The sequence below is a fragment of the Camellia sinensis genome, chromosome 9, assembly GCF_055761805.1.
Source record: "Camellia sinensis isolate YWXY chromosome 9, ASM5576180v1, whole genome shotgun sequence".
NCBI lineage: Eukaryota > Viridiplantae > Streptophyta > Magnoliopsida > Ericales > Theaceae > Camellia > Camellia sinensis.
This window is the reverse complement of record NC_138969.1, coordinates 47,981,080-47,998,142: the sequence shown is the minus strand read 5'-3', so window position 1 is coordinate 47,998,142 and position 17,063 is coordinate 47,981,080. Positions and strand designations below refer to the sequence as shown.

Sequence of the window (17,063 nt, the reverse complement as noted above, 5' to 3'; positions counted from 1 at the left end):
GTTTTTTGAAAATTCTGAAAATGCTTTTAAAGTGCATCTTTGCATCCTCATTTCATCCTAGGCATTCTTAGGCCTAGTTTAAGGCATCTTAATAAGGATATAGATTTAGAACCACACCGAGGCAAATTAGGGATTAAGTTATATTTTTTCCAACTGTGTGGCTTAGTGTGTGTTCATTCTGCAACTGTGTACGATTGGCTATCTGAGGACGCGCTCTAGCTTAACTGTAGCCCTGAACTCGGTGAGTAACAATGTTGTAAAGATGTGTTCGAAAGTGAATATTTTTTGAATGATCAATTGAACTGTTTTCTGAATTGGTTACTGTTAACTGAATGAATGTTTGTCCTCTATTCTGAACTACATTGTGGCATCCTTAGCAACTACTGTTACTGTTGCCTCTACTGTTACAGAGATCTCTGTCTGTTCCCATGTTGGAACCACTACTGTTTACTGATATGATGGCCATCAACTGACTGTTCGGTCTGATAAGACCTACTGTACTGTTTTGCTACTGGATGTACCACATATGATTGTTATGACTGAATGACTGATATACTGAATCAATTGACTGTTTTTAATACTAAAAGGACATTCATTCTTAACCTCTTTACGGATTATGTTATTCACTGGGTTTTAACTCACTGCTCATATATATATATATATATATATGTAGGTGTACAGGCACCGGACCATTGCTAGAAGCGTTGAGGTAAACTTCAGTTTTGTCAAGCCAACCTATGTGTCTCACTGCGAGGTTCCGAGCCCGTTCAAGCTATGGCTTAGGGGTGTTTTAATTTCCCCCATCTGTCTCTGTATCTGTTTTGTATTATTGTATAGACTGATAACACTGTACTGCACTGTCTTAATAGGGATTAAGTCCCTGATCTGGATGATTGTAAATGTTGTACAAACTGTTGTGCACTGGTTGTATATATGTATGAAAAGTCTTTTTGCATACAGACTGTCACAGCTCATTGAACATTGTTCATTTACTGTTTTGATTTCTACCATGTCCCTGTACTCTGTATTATTGTTTGACTGTTAAGCAGGCCTTCGGTAATCTTGGATTACTGGCCGGTTATGGTGCTAAACCCATAGGGCCGGGTTTGGGTCGTGACAGAGTGGTATCAGAGTGATACTTAACCACGAGTTATACCGCACACATGTGTCCAAATAAGCTATAGGGTGTCCTAGAAAAGCAATTAGGGCATCACATGAGCATGAAAAGTGTGTGTGGACATGACATGAATATGTGTTAATGTGTTGAAACATATAACTGCTCATGTTTAAATGTTTAAAGTATGCAACTTCTTGTGTTTATTATTACTATGTTGCATATAGTGAAATGGATAATGCAAGCACTGCTAATGAAACTGAATCCGCTGAGGCAAGAATGGCGAGGTTGGAGAGAATGATGAAACTATTAACTGCAAGACTAGAACAACAACAGAATCAACAGCCCCCACCTCCTCCAGTACAACCAGAGCCACCTGTTAATGATGATATCATAGCTTTGACATAGAAATTTAGCAAGATGAAACTGCCATCCTTTCAGGGGGGCCTTGAACCCTTAAAGGATGAGGCTTGGGTTCTTGAAACAGAAAAATTGTTTGAAGTGTTTCCGTGCTCTGAAGCACATAAAGTGTTGTTAGTTACCTTCACCTTACAAGAAGAAGCTAGAAGGTGGTGGATGTTAATCCGTGATCCAAATACTGTCATGACTTGGGCTCAATTTAAGGAGTCCTTCTTCAAAAAGTATTTCTCTCAGTGTGTCAAGGACAGAAAGGTGACTGAATTTGAACAACTAAAACAAGGTACCATGTCTGTGGGAGAGTATGAAACAAAGTTCACTGAACTTGCTAGGTATGCACCACACATGGTTGATACATATTACAAAAAGGCCAAGAAGTTTGAAGGCGGCCTGAATGTGGAAATTCTTGACAGAATAAACGTACTGAAGCTGTTGAAGTATGTAGATGTTCTTGACAGAGCCATCATGGCCGAAGCAAATATCGAAGCTTTGAAACAGACTGAAACACCCGCAACTGAGTAGCACAGGAAGAAACGGGGTTTTAAATTCAAGAAGGCAGGAACAACCCACTGAACAAAAAACAAAACTCAGGGTCAACCACCAGCTCCAGTCAGGGAAATGGTTCCATACCGCCCTGCTCCGAATGTGGTAAGAAACACAAAGGGGTTTGTTATAAATTATCTGGTGCTTGTTACAGGTGTGGCAAGGTGGGCCCCATGGTAAAGGATTGCCCCTCTGCTCCTCAGGGCAATAGTAAAGCTGCAGCCAGCGGCGCAGCATCAACTGCTCCACCTAAACCCAACCCCAAAGCTACTGGAAAAGAGCCTATGAGGCAAGGCCGAGTGTTTGCACTCGTACCGGGAGATGTACAAAATACCGAGACCGTTGTGTCAGGTATCCTCTCAATTTGTACTCAAAATGCTTATGTATTAATTGATTCGGGGTCTATACATTCATACGTGTCGCACGCCTTTTCGTAAAAATTGAATAGACCATTAAAACCCATGAATTATCTATTAGCTGTATCTTCACCTGTTGGAGGATCTATGACTTGTGCTTATATGTACCCTGCATGTGAAATTATTATTGGGGATATGCATCTGTATATTGATTTACTGCCACTGAACATTGACCATTTTGATGTAATATTAGGGATGGACTGGTTATAAAAATATCATGCTACTATCGACTGTGTAACTAAACAAGTGATTTTCCGTTCACCTGACTTACCCGAATTTGTGTTTAATAGGGTTGGAGTAGTACCTCCCCCGTATCTGATTTCATCCATGAAAGCCTGTAAATTGATTAAGAAGGGGTGTAAAGGGTATCTGTGTTATGTATTGACTGTACCTACTGATAATAATACTAATGTGAACAGTATTTCTATAGTCAGAGAATTCCCAGATGTTTTCCCAGATAGTCTACCAGGGGATTTGATTGATAGGGAGATTGAGTTCTCTGTTGATGTAATTCCGGGTACACAGCCAGTGTCTAAAGCTCCTTACCGAATGGCTCCGACTGAATTGAAAGAATTGAAAGTGCAACTGCAAGAACTGTTAGATAAAAGTTTATCAGGCCCAGTACTTCACCGTGGGGCGCACCTGTCTTATTTGTGAAAAAGAAAGACGGCTCACTGAGACTCTGTATCGACTACCATGAACTGAACAAGGTAACTGTGAAAAATAAATATCCATTGCCGCGTATTGATGACTTATTTGATCAGTTACAGGGTGCTCAAGTTTTCTCTAAGATTGATCTCAGATCCGGATATCATCAGCTGAAAGTTAAACCAGAAGACATCGATAAAATTACTTTTCGAATGAGGTATGGACATTACGAATTTTTAGCTATGCTTTTCGGAGTTACCAATGCACCTGCTGCATTTATGGACGTCATGAACAGAATCTTTAAACCATTCCTCGACGACTTTATTGTTGTATTCATTGACGACATTCTGATTTATTCTAATAGTAGAGAAGAACATGAACAACATCATCTGAGACTTGCCTTACAGACCCTAAGAGAACAAAAACGTTTTGCTAAACTGTCTAAATATGAATTTTGGCTTGATCATGTTATGTTTTTGGGACATGTTATTAGTAGGGATGGAATTTCAATTGATCCGCAGAAAGTGGAGGCAGTAGTAAACTGGCCTAGACCAACCAATGTTACAGAAGTCTGAAACTTTTTGGGATTAACTGGATATTACAGAAGATTTGTCAAAGATTTCTCCAAAATTGCCTTACCGTTGACTCAATTGACTCAAAAGGGGATATCATTTGACTGGACTGACCAAAGGGAATCAGCATTCCAAGAGTTGAAAACTCGACTAGTGACTGCACCGGTTCTTACCCTACCTTCAGGTACGGATAGTTTTACTATTTTCAGTGATGCTTCTCACAAGGGTTTGGGATGTGTTTTAATGTAGAATGGGAGAGTTATTGCCTATGCTTCCCGACAACTGAGACTGCATGAAAAGAACTACTCGACCCATGATCTAGAACTTGCTACAGTAGTATTTGCATTGAAAATCTGGCGTCACTACCTTTATGGGGTACATGTGAAGTATATATCGACCACAAGAGTCTGAAATATTTTTTCACACAGAAAGAACTGAACATGAGACAGCAGAGATGGCTAGAATTGATTAAAGATTATGACCTACAGATTTTGTACCATTCGGGAAAAGCCAACACCGTTGCTGATGCATTAAATCGGAAATCGATTGGGAACTTAGCCTGTTTACTCACTGGACAGAAAGAGTTGCTTTGTGACCTTGAGAAATCCGAAATTGAGATTGTTTTGCGAGAACAAGGCGGAACAATAGCTGTTATTTCTGCTTAACCGGCACTGATTGAAGATATTAAAGATAGGCAACAACAGGATAACTTCTTAAAGAAGATCATCGATGAACTAGAATCCAAACCGAGGCCGGATTTCAAATTTGAGAATAATGTACTGAAATTTTAGGGAAGATTGTATGTATCGAATGACTCTGAACTGAAAAGAAGAATTCTGCAAGAGGGCCACAATTCGAAACTGTCTATCCACCCAGGAAATACAAAAATGTATCAAGACTTGAAATTGAATTTCTGGTGGCTGGGAATGAAGAAAGAAATTGCTGATTTTGTATCGAACTGTCTTCATTGCCAATAAGTCAAAACCGAACATCAACGACACGCAGGCTTACTGCAGCCCTTACCTATACCGGAGTGGAAATGAGAATATATCACCATGGATTTCATTGTTGGTTTACCTCGCTCCAGTAAATGTATGGACTCAATTTGGGTTATTGTTAATAGATTGACTAAATCTGCTCACTTCTTACATGTCAAAACAATCTATAATGCGGATAAATTGGCTATACTCTATATTGATGAGATTATTAGATTGCATGGAGTGCCTGTGTCCATTGTTTCTGATAGGGACTCGAAGTTTACCTCAAGATTCTGGCAAAGCTTACAGACTGCATTGGGTACTGAACTGAGACTGAGTAGTGCCTATCATCGTCAGACAGATGGCCAGTCAGAAAGGACCATCTAGACTCTGGAGGACTTATTGAGAATATGTGTCCTTGATTTTCAGAGAAATTGGGAAAGCCATTTGCCATTGGCTGAATTCACCTACAATAACAGTTATCACTCAAGTATTGGTATGGCACCTTTCGAGGCATTGTATAGCAAAAAATGTAGATCTCCGATCTGCTGGACAGAAGTTGGAGATGGGCCTTTGCTTGGGCCCGAGATTGTGTATGAAACTACAGAAAAAGTAAAACTGATCCAACAGAGACTGAAAACCGCACAGAGCCGACAGAAAAGTTATGTGGATGTTAGAAGACGAGACAAAGAGTATGAAGTAGGTGATCACGTTTTTGTAAAAGTGACACCGATGAAAGGCCAGACTCGTTTTGGAGTCAAGGGAAAACTGGCGCCGAGATATGTCGGACCGTATGAGATTATTGAGAAAATCAATCCGGTGGCGTATCAAGTAACGCTTCCTCCTGAAATGGAGCATATGCATAACGTCTTTCACATTTTTATGTTGAGGGACTACCTCTGGGATCCTTTTCATATGATAGAGCCGACCCGTGTAGTGCTAAGTGATGACTACACTTATGAAGAACGGCCTATTCAGATTGTGAACAGACGAATCAAGATGTTGAGAAACAAAGAGATTCCGTACGTGAAAGTTTACTGGCAAAACCATGGTGGCGTGTATGTCACTTGGGAAATGGAAGATGACATGGCCAAGAGATATCCTGAACTGTTCTCTCTGAATCCTGTTTTTCTTTCAAAATGAAGATAACTCGAGTTTAGAGAACTAAACTCCTTTTAAGGAGGGGAGACTGTAATAACCCTCACCACTGATTACTGATAACCCTACTGATTACTGCTAAACTGAGATTGATTATGAAAAGTAATTAAATCGACTGAAATACTGAATTGACTGATTGAATGTACTAGTTTAAATGCATTTTTATCTGTTTGATTGTTAAATTATCTGTCCATGTTTTATCGACTGAAATTATCTGTTTGACTGATTGTTTTATGTTTGAATCGGCGGCCGAATCCGGAATCGATTGATGTTTTCTGATCATTAGAATTTATGTGATTTTATGGTGTGTTTATTTGAAAACTGATTTGGTATGATTAAATTGGATCAATATTGATAAATTACATATGTTGGCTTTAATTATAACTTTGCCAATTGAGTGGGCCACTACACCAAACTTTGTCTAAGACTTAGTCTTGTATTACACAACTCTTCCTCAGACATTTTGAGAGCATAGCCGACTAGAGTGAGAGAGTGAGAGGAAAAGAGTGTTTTTAACTTGAATTTATCAATTTTAGTTTGCAGATTTGAAGGAAGTGAAGAGAGATTGCATAATTGAGCCTACTTGCCTTTGATTCAAGACTTAAGGTAGAGATTGTACCTTCTTGTTCATGTAATCAAGTTATATGTTGCATGGTTTATGGAAGTTTAGAGATTAAGGGCATGAATTAACTTTAAATTGTTGAATTAAAGTTCATTCCATGCATGCATGCTTATATCCTAGCATTTTGTGGTTGAATACATGGAATTTGGCACTTGCATGTTCATATTTTTGCATTGGACCATGAACTCATCTTGGTTTTGAAGGAATTGACTCATTTGAGCAAGTAATTGAAGCTTTGAATTGGTTTAAACTCATGCATGTCATGTTTGAGTTATGTTCTTGAGTTTTGGTTTGAAAATGGATTTATTTGAACTACCTTTGGGCTTTGATTTTTACAATTGAGGTTTGAACCATGTTAAACTATGAGTTTTGAAATATTTTTCAGGAAATGGGCCCAAAGGAATCGAATTTGATACATTTGGAGTTGAATTTGAGCTTGAGGTTCAAATCTGGGAATTCTAAATTTTGAACTCACACTCGAGCGGGGTGACTGGCGCTCGAGCGTGGAAATCGTGCTCCCAACATTTTGTTCTGTTTTTAAGTCAGCTCAAGCGAGGTAATTTACGCTCGAGCGGGACATTGTGTCTTACGCTCGAGCGGATGTCGAGCGTCTAATCGAGCCTAATTTTCACACATCCAACACTTTTGACTGTTTTGCAGTACGCTCGAGCGAGTAAGTCTACGCTCGAGCGGAAACCTTTGTCTGCATGTCCGCTCGAGCGGAGTAACCTATGCTTGAGCGGGACTCCTGTTTTTTGAAAATTCTGAAAATGCTTTTAAAGTGCATCTTTGCATCCTCATTTCATCCTAGGCATTCTTAGGCCTAGTTTAAGGCATCTTAATAAGGATATAGATGTAGAACTACACCAAGGCAAATTAGGGATTAAGTTATATTTTTCCCAACTGTGTGGCTTAGTGTGTGTTCATTCTGCAACTGTGTAGGATTGGCTATCTGAGGACGCGCTTTAGCTTAACTGTAGCCCTAAACTCTGTGAGTAACAATATTGTAAAGATATGTTCGAAAGTGAATGTTTTCTAAATGATCAATTGAACTATTTTCTGAACTGGTTACTGTTAACTGAATGAATGTTTGCCCTTTATTCTGAACTGTATTGTGGCATCCATAGCAATTACTGTTACGGTTACTGTTACTGTTACTGTTACTGTTACAGAGATCTCTGTCGGTTCCCATGTTGGAACCACTACTGTTTACTGATATGATGGCCATCAACTGACTGTTTGGTCTGACAAGACCTACTGTACTATTTTGCTACTGGATGTACCACATATGGCTATTATGACTGAATGACTGATATACTGAATCAATTGACTGTTTTCAATACCAAAAGGACATTTATTTTTAACCTCTTTACGCATTATGTTATTCACTAGACTTTAGCTCACTGCTCATATATATATATGTAGGTGTACAGGCACCGGACCGTTCCTAGAAGCGTTGGGGTAAACTCCAGTTTTGTCAAGCTAACCTATGTGCCTCACTGCGAGGTTCCGAGCCCGTTCAAGCTATGGCTTAGGGGTATTTTAATTTTCCCCGTCTGTCTCTGTATCTGTTTTGTATTATTGTATACACTGATAACACTGTATTGTACTGTCTTAATAGGGATTAAGTCCCTGACTTGGATGATTGTAAATGTTGTACAAACTATTTTGCACTGATTGTATATATGTATGAAAAGTCTTTTTGCATACAGACTGTCACAGCTCATCGGACATTGTTCATTTACTGTTTTGGCTTCCGCCATGCCCTTGTACTCTGTATTATTGTCTGACTGTTAAGCAGGCCTTCGGTAATCTCAGATTACTGGCCGGTTACGGTGCTAAATCCATAGGGGCGGGTTTGGGTCGTGACACGATGTTCGGGACTAGTACAAGAAATAAGTTAATCTAACTTGCAACAAAGGCTATTACCTCGACTAGATGGTGACATTGAAAGAGCTGTCTGTCCCCGAGGACTCACCACTCCATGATAGCAGCTGACTCAACGTGTCGTTTCCTCTATCGCCCAACCAATTCGAGGACGAGGACGAGGTCGAAGAGGAAGAAATCGACGCCGACAAAGAAGTGGATGCTGCTACTAGGGCTAAGTCCCCAACTCTTAACAATCAAGTCTTAGGCTTGATCGGAGAGGATGAAGACGAGGTTTCCAAAAACACCTCTCCCTAGAAAGCTACCTCTGACACTGAAATCCTGCCGCCGAGAGGAGCTTGGACCAGACCCTATTGGAGTTTGACCCCCAGATAGTGGCAGAGAAAATTGACCTGATCGCCGAGGCTGAGACAATGCCAAACACCGAGGTGGATCAACCTGAGGATCCTGATACTTAGATTTTCCTGTAGTTGTATTTTTTCGTTTTTTCTTGTTAACAACTTTTGTTTTGTCGGGCCGATGTGCCTTCTGTTTGTAATCGAACAAGTGTGTCTTTAATGCAACCCCTCTTTTTTTTCTAAGTGTTTGAATGCTTCCTAATATATGCACATTGCCTTTTGTTTAGGCCTTGTATGTTTTCATACTTTAAGTCTCTTGAAGTTCTTTTAAGTAAAACTTTCTTCAATAATCACCTCGAATTAAAACATGTCGGTATCAAACATTTCGGGTAGTGTCTCTGACATTTATCTCGGATAACTTCAACTTGTAAAAAATTTGAACATAATCATCTCGGGTAACTTTAACTTGTAAAATTCCTAAAAATTCTCACAAGTGTTACATTCACTCATGTTTCATGCCCCCTAATGTGAAGCTAAGTATCACTTATGTTCACATTAAGGTTGTCTCGCCTGGTTCTTGTTTAAGTTTAATTTTGACATCCATGACTGATGTCATCGCGTTTGACTCGCCCAAACTAAACACTTAAGGCTTGAACTTAGCTACCTCGTCTTTTTGCACAAACCGACCAAAATATGGATAGTTTCGCCTTGTTCCACTTTCAAACATTGCCTTACCCTTAATTCAACTCTGCCGTGTCACGACCCAAACCCGCCCCTATGGGTTTAGCACCGTAACTGGCCAGTAATCCGAGATTACCGAAGGTCTGCTTAACAGTAATACAGTAATACAGAGTACAGGGGCTGGCGGAAGCCAAACAGTAATTAAAGGATGTCCAATGAGCTGTGACAGTCTGTATGCAAAAAGACTTTTCATATATATATATATACAATCAGTACCAAAACAGTATGTACAATATATACAATCATTCAGGACAAGGACTTAATCCCTATTAGAACAGTGCAGTACAATATCAGTCAGTTTATACGGTAATTACAAAACAGATACAAAAAGGGGGAAACTAAAACACCCCAAAAGCCCTAGCTTGACAGGCTCGGAACCTCGCAGTGATACACAATGGTTGGCTTTGACAAAAGGGAGTCTAACCCACGCTCCTAGCTATGCCTGAACACCTACATATATATATAAGCAGTGAGCTAAGCCCAGTGAATAACATAATGCGTAAAGAGATTAAGAATGAATGTCCTTTCAGTATTGAAAACAGTCAATTGATTCAGTGTATCAGTCATTCAGTCATAACAGTCATATGCGGTACATCCATTAGTAGAACAGTACAGAAAATAGTAGGTCTTGAAAGACCGAACAGTCAATGATGGCCATCATAACAGTAAACAGAAGTTCCAAAACAGGAACTGAGAGAGATCCCTGTAACAGTATAAGGATGCCACAATACAGTTCAGAATAGAGGACAAACATTCATTCAGTTAACAGTAAACAGTTCAGAAAACAGTTCAGTTGTTCATTCAGAAAATATTCATTTTCGAACATATCTTTACAACATTGTTACTCACAAAGTTCTGGGCTACAGATAAGCTAGTACGCATCTCCGGATGCCAACCCTGCACAGTTACAGAGTGAACACACACTAAGCTACACAGTTGGAAAAATAATAACTTAATCCCTATCTTGACTCGGTGTGGTTCTACATCAATATCCTCATTAAGATGCCTTAAACTAGGCCTAAGAATGCCTAGAATGGAATGAGGATGCAAAGATGCACTTTATAAACATTTTCAGAATTTTTAGAAAACAGAGGTCCCGCTCAAGCGTGGCTTTTACCCGCTCGAGCGTACAGGCAAACACAAAACTCCGCTCGAGCGCGAGTTACCCCGCTCGAGTGGACTGTAAAACATGCTAAAAGTACTAGATGTGTGAAAATCACGCTCGATTGGGCGCTCGATACCCGCTCGAGCATATGACACAAGTCCTTGCTCGAGCGTCCAATACCACACTCGAGCGGATTTCCAGATTTGAATCTCAAGCTCAAAAACAAGTTTCAATGTACCAAATTCGATCCTTTTGGGCTAATTTTCTGGAAAACACTTCAAAACTCATAATATAACATGTTTCAAAGATCAATTTGAGAAATCAAAGCCCAAAGGTAGTTCAATTAAATCCAATTTCAAACCAATTTTTCATGAACATAACTCAAACATGACATGCATGAGTTTAAACCAATTCAAAGCTTCAATCACATGCTCTAATGAGCTAATTCTTCCAAAACAAGATGAACTCATGATCCAATGCAAAAATATGGACATGCATAAGGAATTTCATGAACATTAACTTCAAACTCAAGAATGGCAACATGCATGTATGATTTATGCTACAATTCAACATATAGAACCAATTCTAGACTTAACCCTTCAATATAACATGAATGTAACATGAGCCATGCAAGAACTATCTTAAATACACAATCAAGAAGGGAAAAGCTCTACCTTAAGTCTTCAATTATGAGAAGGGAAGCTCAATTATGCAATCAACCTTCAATTTCTTCAAGTTATCAAGCTAAATTTGTTGAAATCACTTTATTTCTCTCACTCTCTCTCTCTCTCTCTAGTTGGCTATAGCAAGGAGAAGGCTGATGAAATGTGTTGTGTCTAATGAGGAGAGCTCAAAAATGTTCCAAGTAATGGGCCACTAAGTGGCAAAGTTGTGAATTAAGCCAATTAGTGCAATTTATCAATATTTAATCTAATTTAATCATACCAAATCACATTTCGGATAGATACACCATAAAATCACATTAATTCTAATTATCATAAATCATCAATCAATTTCAGATTCGGTCGCCGATAAGGCCTTCAATTTGCAGTTTAAAGCATACCACATAAACAGATAATTTTAACAGTCAACATATAGGTATGCACTTAAACAGATACACTTAATCAATCAGTTCAGTATTTTAATCAATTCAATGACTATTTATGATCAGTCTCAGTTTAGCAGTAATCAGTAGGGTTATCAGAAATCAGTGGTAAGGGTTATTACATGCCGTCATGGCGAGTCTAAGTTAATCGCCTTATTCACCTTGGGAACATCGCCTTATAATTAGTTCAACTTTGCCATCACCGTAAGTCTAAGTTAATCGCCTTGTTTACCTCAAGAACATCGCCTTATACTTAGTTCAACTCTGCTATCATGGAAAGTCTAAGTTAATCGCCTTATATTTTTTCAATCTTATCTCGCAATCACAACGTTCAAAAATATTTTGTAAAACCAAAAATTTTTACTAGTATTTTATTAATACTTCGGCTAAAATCATTTCAAATTACAATGATAAAGAGAAAAAAATTAAACAATCAGTGATAGAAAAATTTTAGGTTGCTGTGTTTCAAGGTCATGGTAATTCTTTGCCATTAACATCTTCAAGTCGATATGCGCCATTGCCAGTGACCGAGATGATACGATATGGTCCTTCTCAGTTTAGGCCAAGTTTTTCCTTCCTCGGATCCTTGCTATTGTTGACAACTTTTCGTAATACAAGGTCTTTAACTTTGAACTCTCTAGGATTGACCTTCTTTTTGTATGCTCTAGCAAGTTGCTGCTGGTATGCCCCCAGCCGAGTCGCTGCTTTTTCTCTTCTCTCTTCTATAAGGTCAAGATCTTGGGCAAGGAATGTCTTATTTGTTCCATTTTCCACTCCCTGTGTTCTAATTCCAAGGATGCCGCTCTCCAGTGGAGTGACTGCTTCTGTGCCATAAGCCATGGCAAAAGAAGACTCACTAATAGATCTTCTCGGCGTAATCCGATATGTCCGTAGGATATTGGGCAATTCCTTCAGCCACTTTCCCTTGGCAGCTTCCAGCCTTTTCTTGATTCCATCCAAGATGGTTTTTTTTGATGCCTCTGCTTGTCCATTACCTTTAGGGAAACTGAAAGTAAAGTAATAGTTTTTGATTTTGTATTTCGCACAAAAGTTCTTGATCACCTTGCTGTTAAATTGAATGCCATTATCTGCCATAATGGCTCTTGGGAAACTGAATCTGGTGATTATTTTTTTTCTAGATGAAATTTTTTACATCCACATCTCAGATTTTGGCGAGGGGTTCAGCCTCTACCCACTTTGTGAAGTAATCAGTTACTATAAGCAAGAATTTCCTTTGTCCAGTTGCTTGGGCCAATTGTCCAACAAGATCCATACCCCACTGGGAAAATGACCATAGACTGGATATTGGATTTAAATTTCCAGCAGATTGGTGTATCAAAGGTCCAAACCTTTGACACTTTTCGCACTTCCTTACATAGGCTTCAACATCTTTCTGCATTTAAGGCCACTAGTATCTCTACGATATAGCCCTGTAAGCAAATGATCTGCCCCTTGTATGGCTTCCACATACTCCCTCGTGGATCTTGTACAAAAATTCATCTACTTGGAATGGGTGTACACATCACAGTAGAGGTCCAGTAAAAGACTTCTTGTACAAATGGCCTTCTACTTTAGTCTGATCTTATGGGTTTCCATTCTATCTTTTGGGAGCTTGCCATCTCTTAGGAACATAACTATGGCATCTGTTTAGCTTGGACCTAATTCTATGCACATTGCTTCATACTCCGTTATCAGAGGTTCAGTACTTGGGCCAAACAGGTAATCCACCATAATTATCCTTGGCTAACCAGACTTTATGGCAATAGCCAAGTTTTCTAGGGTGTCAATATGATTGTTGTCATCTTGGCTTACCTGCTGCAGCCCGCAGCTTTGGAATTGTGTAAGTAATTTGATGACCTCTTTCACGTAAGCCGTCATTCTCTTATCTCAGGCTGGGTATTCGCCCATCGCTTTATTTACAATTAGTTAGGAGTCGCAAAAAATAACCACCTCGTCGGCTTCTACAGTTGTTGCTAGTTTCAATCTAGCTATTAGTGCTTTATATTCTGCTTTGTTGTTGGAGGCCTTGAACTGTAACCGGATAGACTGTTCTATCATTCGCCCATTTGGTGAAACCAAAACTACTCTTGTTTTTATTCCTTGTTGGTTTGAATTGTTATCGAGAAAGAGACGAAAAGAATCGTTGTTGTATATATCGTAGGGTTTTAACTTTTTCTTCTCCCTTTTTCTATTTTCCCAACGTGGCGTTCCGTGGCCCCAATTGATTTTCTTCTTTCTCTCTTGGGCATCTGAGACCGGTGCTCGCGTCGGAGTTGTGCCTGGAGTGAACTCTGCCACAAAGTCGGCCAGAACTTGGCTCTTTATCGCTGTCCTTGGCCTGTATTCTATGTTATACTAACCTAGAACTACAGCCCATCGCCCTACTCTGCATGTCAGATCTCTTTGTTGCAACAAGGATTTCAGTGGGTGCTCTGTATGCACCACGATTTTGTGGGCTTGAAAGTAATGGTTCATTTTCTTTGAAGCCATTACTAAAGCAAGTGCTAACGTTTCTAGGGGCAAGTACCCGGTCTTTATCTTTGCTAGTGTTTTACTCACATAGTACATTGCCTTCTGTTCTTCCTTCTCCTCTTGGATGATCACAGCACTAACAACTTGGTCTGAAACTGCCAAGTATAGGAACAACTCTTCTTCTGGTATTGGGTTCAACGATACCGATGTTGTTGTCAAGTACCTTTTCAAGTTGGCCAAGGCGACCTTGCACTCTTCTGTCCATATAAATTCTGTAGCCTTCTTTAATAATTGAAAAAATGGCTTACATTTATCTGAACTCCAATTGATGAACCTGTTTAAGACTGCTTCCTTGCCAATCAAAATCTGGACTTGCTTCGTTGTCGTTAGACTCTTCAAATCAAGGATAGCCTTGATCTGATTTGGACTCGCTTCAATTCCTCTTCTGGTTACCAAGTACCCCAAGAACTTACCAGATCTTATCCCAAATGCACATTTTGAGGCATTCAGTCGAAGCCGATATGCCTTCAATATTTCAAAGATTTTCTTTAGGCCTGCTAAATGATCTTCTGGTTCTTTACTCTTGACAACCATGTCGTTAATGTAGACTTCCACACTTTTCCTGATTAAGTGCTTGAACATCTTGGTAACTAACCTGTGGTATGTTGCTCCCGTATTCTTCAGCCCAAAGGGCATTATTGTATATTAGTAAAGCTCTTTGGGGGTAATGAATGTTGTCTTTTCTTCATCTGGGGCACACATTACTATATGGTGGCACTCCTTGTATGCATCTACAAAACTCATTCTTCCGTGCCCTGATGTGGCGTCAACAAGCTGGTCAATCTTGGGCAGGGGAAAACAGTCTTTCGGGCATGACACAGACCTTCCACTTGCCATTCTTCTTCTTCACCACCATCGTATTGGACAGCCAGGTAGGGTAGTTTACTTCTCAGATTACTTGAGCCTCTAAAAGCTTCTCCACCTCCTCTTTCACTGCCTTCATATGGACCAAAGTTGGTCTCCTCACTCTTCAAATTACTAGTTTGGCCTGTCCATATTAAGTTTATGACAGGTGACCTGGGACTAATCCCCAGTACCTCATAAGGTGTCCAATTGAATACTTCTATGTTTTCTCTCAAAAAGACTTCCATTTGCCTTTCTGCTTCCTCGGCTATGCCAGAGCCAAAGAAGAAGAATCGTTTTTTTTATCTCCTTCTTGTACAAGAGCCTTTTTCAAGGGTTTTTCGCTCTTGTCGGCGGGCTGTTTGCTGACATCATCCAAGACCTCATGGTCTTCGCTTTCAATCTCTATATTCTCTGCTTCGCTTACATTACAGGTGTACTTCATTGCTGCCATGAAGCAATTTTTTGCCTGCACTTGGTCTTTCTTTACTTCTTCAATCCCCTGTTTAGTTTGGAATCGCAATAGTTAGTGCAGCATTGAGGGAGCTACCCTCATTGCATGCAGCCAAGGTCTTTCCGGAATGATATTGTATGGGGAGGAAGTATTTATCACTGTAAATTTTGTCATTACCGTTTTGGTCCCTACCTGTACCTCTAGAATCGTGGCTCCTAAAGGCCACGTCGACATCACATTGAATCCAACCATAGGGCTGTTAGATTATTCTAGATCATCCTTGTGGAGGCCAAGCTCCTTGTAACATCTGACATACATGATGTCTTAAGAGCTACCTTGATCAATCAAGATGTGCCTCACTTGGCAATCTCCAACCTTTAATGTCACCACTAGTGCATTGTTGTGTGGATGTTGAACCATGTCTAGGTCTTCTTTGGTGAAAGATATCATTGGACCCTAATGTCCACTTAGCTTGGGTTTTTCTACTGGACTTGGTAGATATGTTACAAATGCCTTACCCTCTGAGTCTCTCCTCGAACTTCATTCTTGTTGACTTTCAAGTGAATCACATTGATTACCTGTGGCCCCTCTGCTTATAGTGGTGGTGGTAGTGGTGTTGCCGGCGCCTGGGCCAACTTTGCCTGCTCCTTTATTATTTTTGCTTCGTCGACCAGGTCTCTCAGGTGTCCCTGTTTGACCAAATCTTCTAGGTGCAACTACAGAGCCCGGTACCCTTGTGTCATATGCCCGTCTTCCTCATGGTAGGTGCAGCACTTCTTAGGATTCCTGCCCATGAACTCCCTCGGGACCCTTTGTGGTGCCCTGTAGTATAGTTGGTTCCCGATTCTCTCTAAGACCTTATAGATAGGGATCTTAAAAACTATACTTACTGCCTGTATGGATCTCAACCCTAACTCCGGTCTGTCAACGCCGGTATTTCCTCAGTCTCGCTTCGACGAGCCGTTTCTCCTTTATTGTTTTGGTATCTTCTTCTCCTTTTTGTCTTCCTCTGCCCTGACATATTTTTCTATCAGTGCCATTAACTCCTCCATGTTCTTCAGGAGTGTCTTTGCAAGCGACTGCCAGAGTGGGCAATCATCTTCCAATCCGTTCTTAAAAGACACAACTGCAAGTTCCTGGTTACAAGCTGAATCCAGTTGTAAACCTCATAGTACCTTTTGGTGTAAGCCTTAAGACCTTCACCATCGCTGATCTTCAAAGCCAGTAGGGAGTCTAACCTTAGTGGCTACAACTTGTTCGTAATAAACCTGGCCACAAACATCTCAGCCAGACTTTCCCAACTCTTCATGCATCATTTCGGGAGTTTGTGGAACCAATTTGATGTTATTTCCCTGAACAACAATGTGAATATTTTGTATAATAGTTTCTCGTTCCCACTTCACAAAGCCATTGAATTTAAATATAAGCCAACATGAAAGTTTAGGTTAGACTTACCATCATAAACTTGAAACCTCGACGTGCTGAACCTCTTCGGTGCTTTGAAAGAATCTAACTCCACTGAGAATGACGTCTTCGGCTGGACGTTTGATGTGATTTCGGCATTGTGTCTCTTTCTTTGGAGGTAATCTCT

General features: G+C 40.0%; 1 protein-coding gene across 1 annotated transcript; it reads right to left on the bottom strand.

The window, feature by feature from the left end:
- Positions 1 to 12,195: 12,195 nt before the first annotated feature.
- Positions 12,196 to 12,738, bottom strand: LOC145799399 (uncharacterized). The gene has a single exon (XM_082888973.1). It carries the CDS (start codon positions 12,736 to 12,738, stop codon positions 12,196 to 12,198), a length of 543 nt encoding a protein of 180 aa, XP_082745099.1.
- Between the last annotated feature and the right edge of the window lie 4,325 nt (positions 12,739 to 17,063).

Coding starts and splice junctions, on each gene's coding strand:
- LOC145799399 (XM_082888973.1), bottom strand. CDS start 12,738: ATGGCAGATAATGGCATTCAATTTAACAGCAAGGTGATCAAGAACTTT.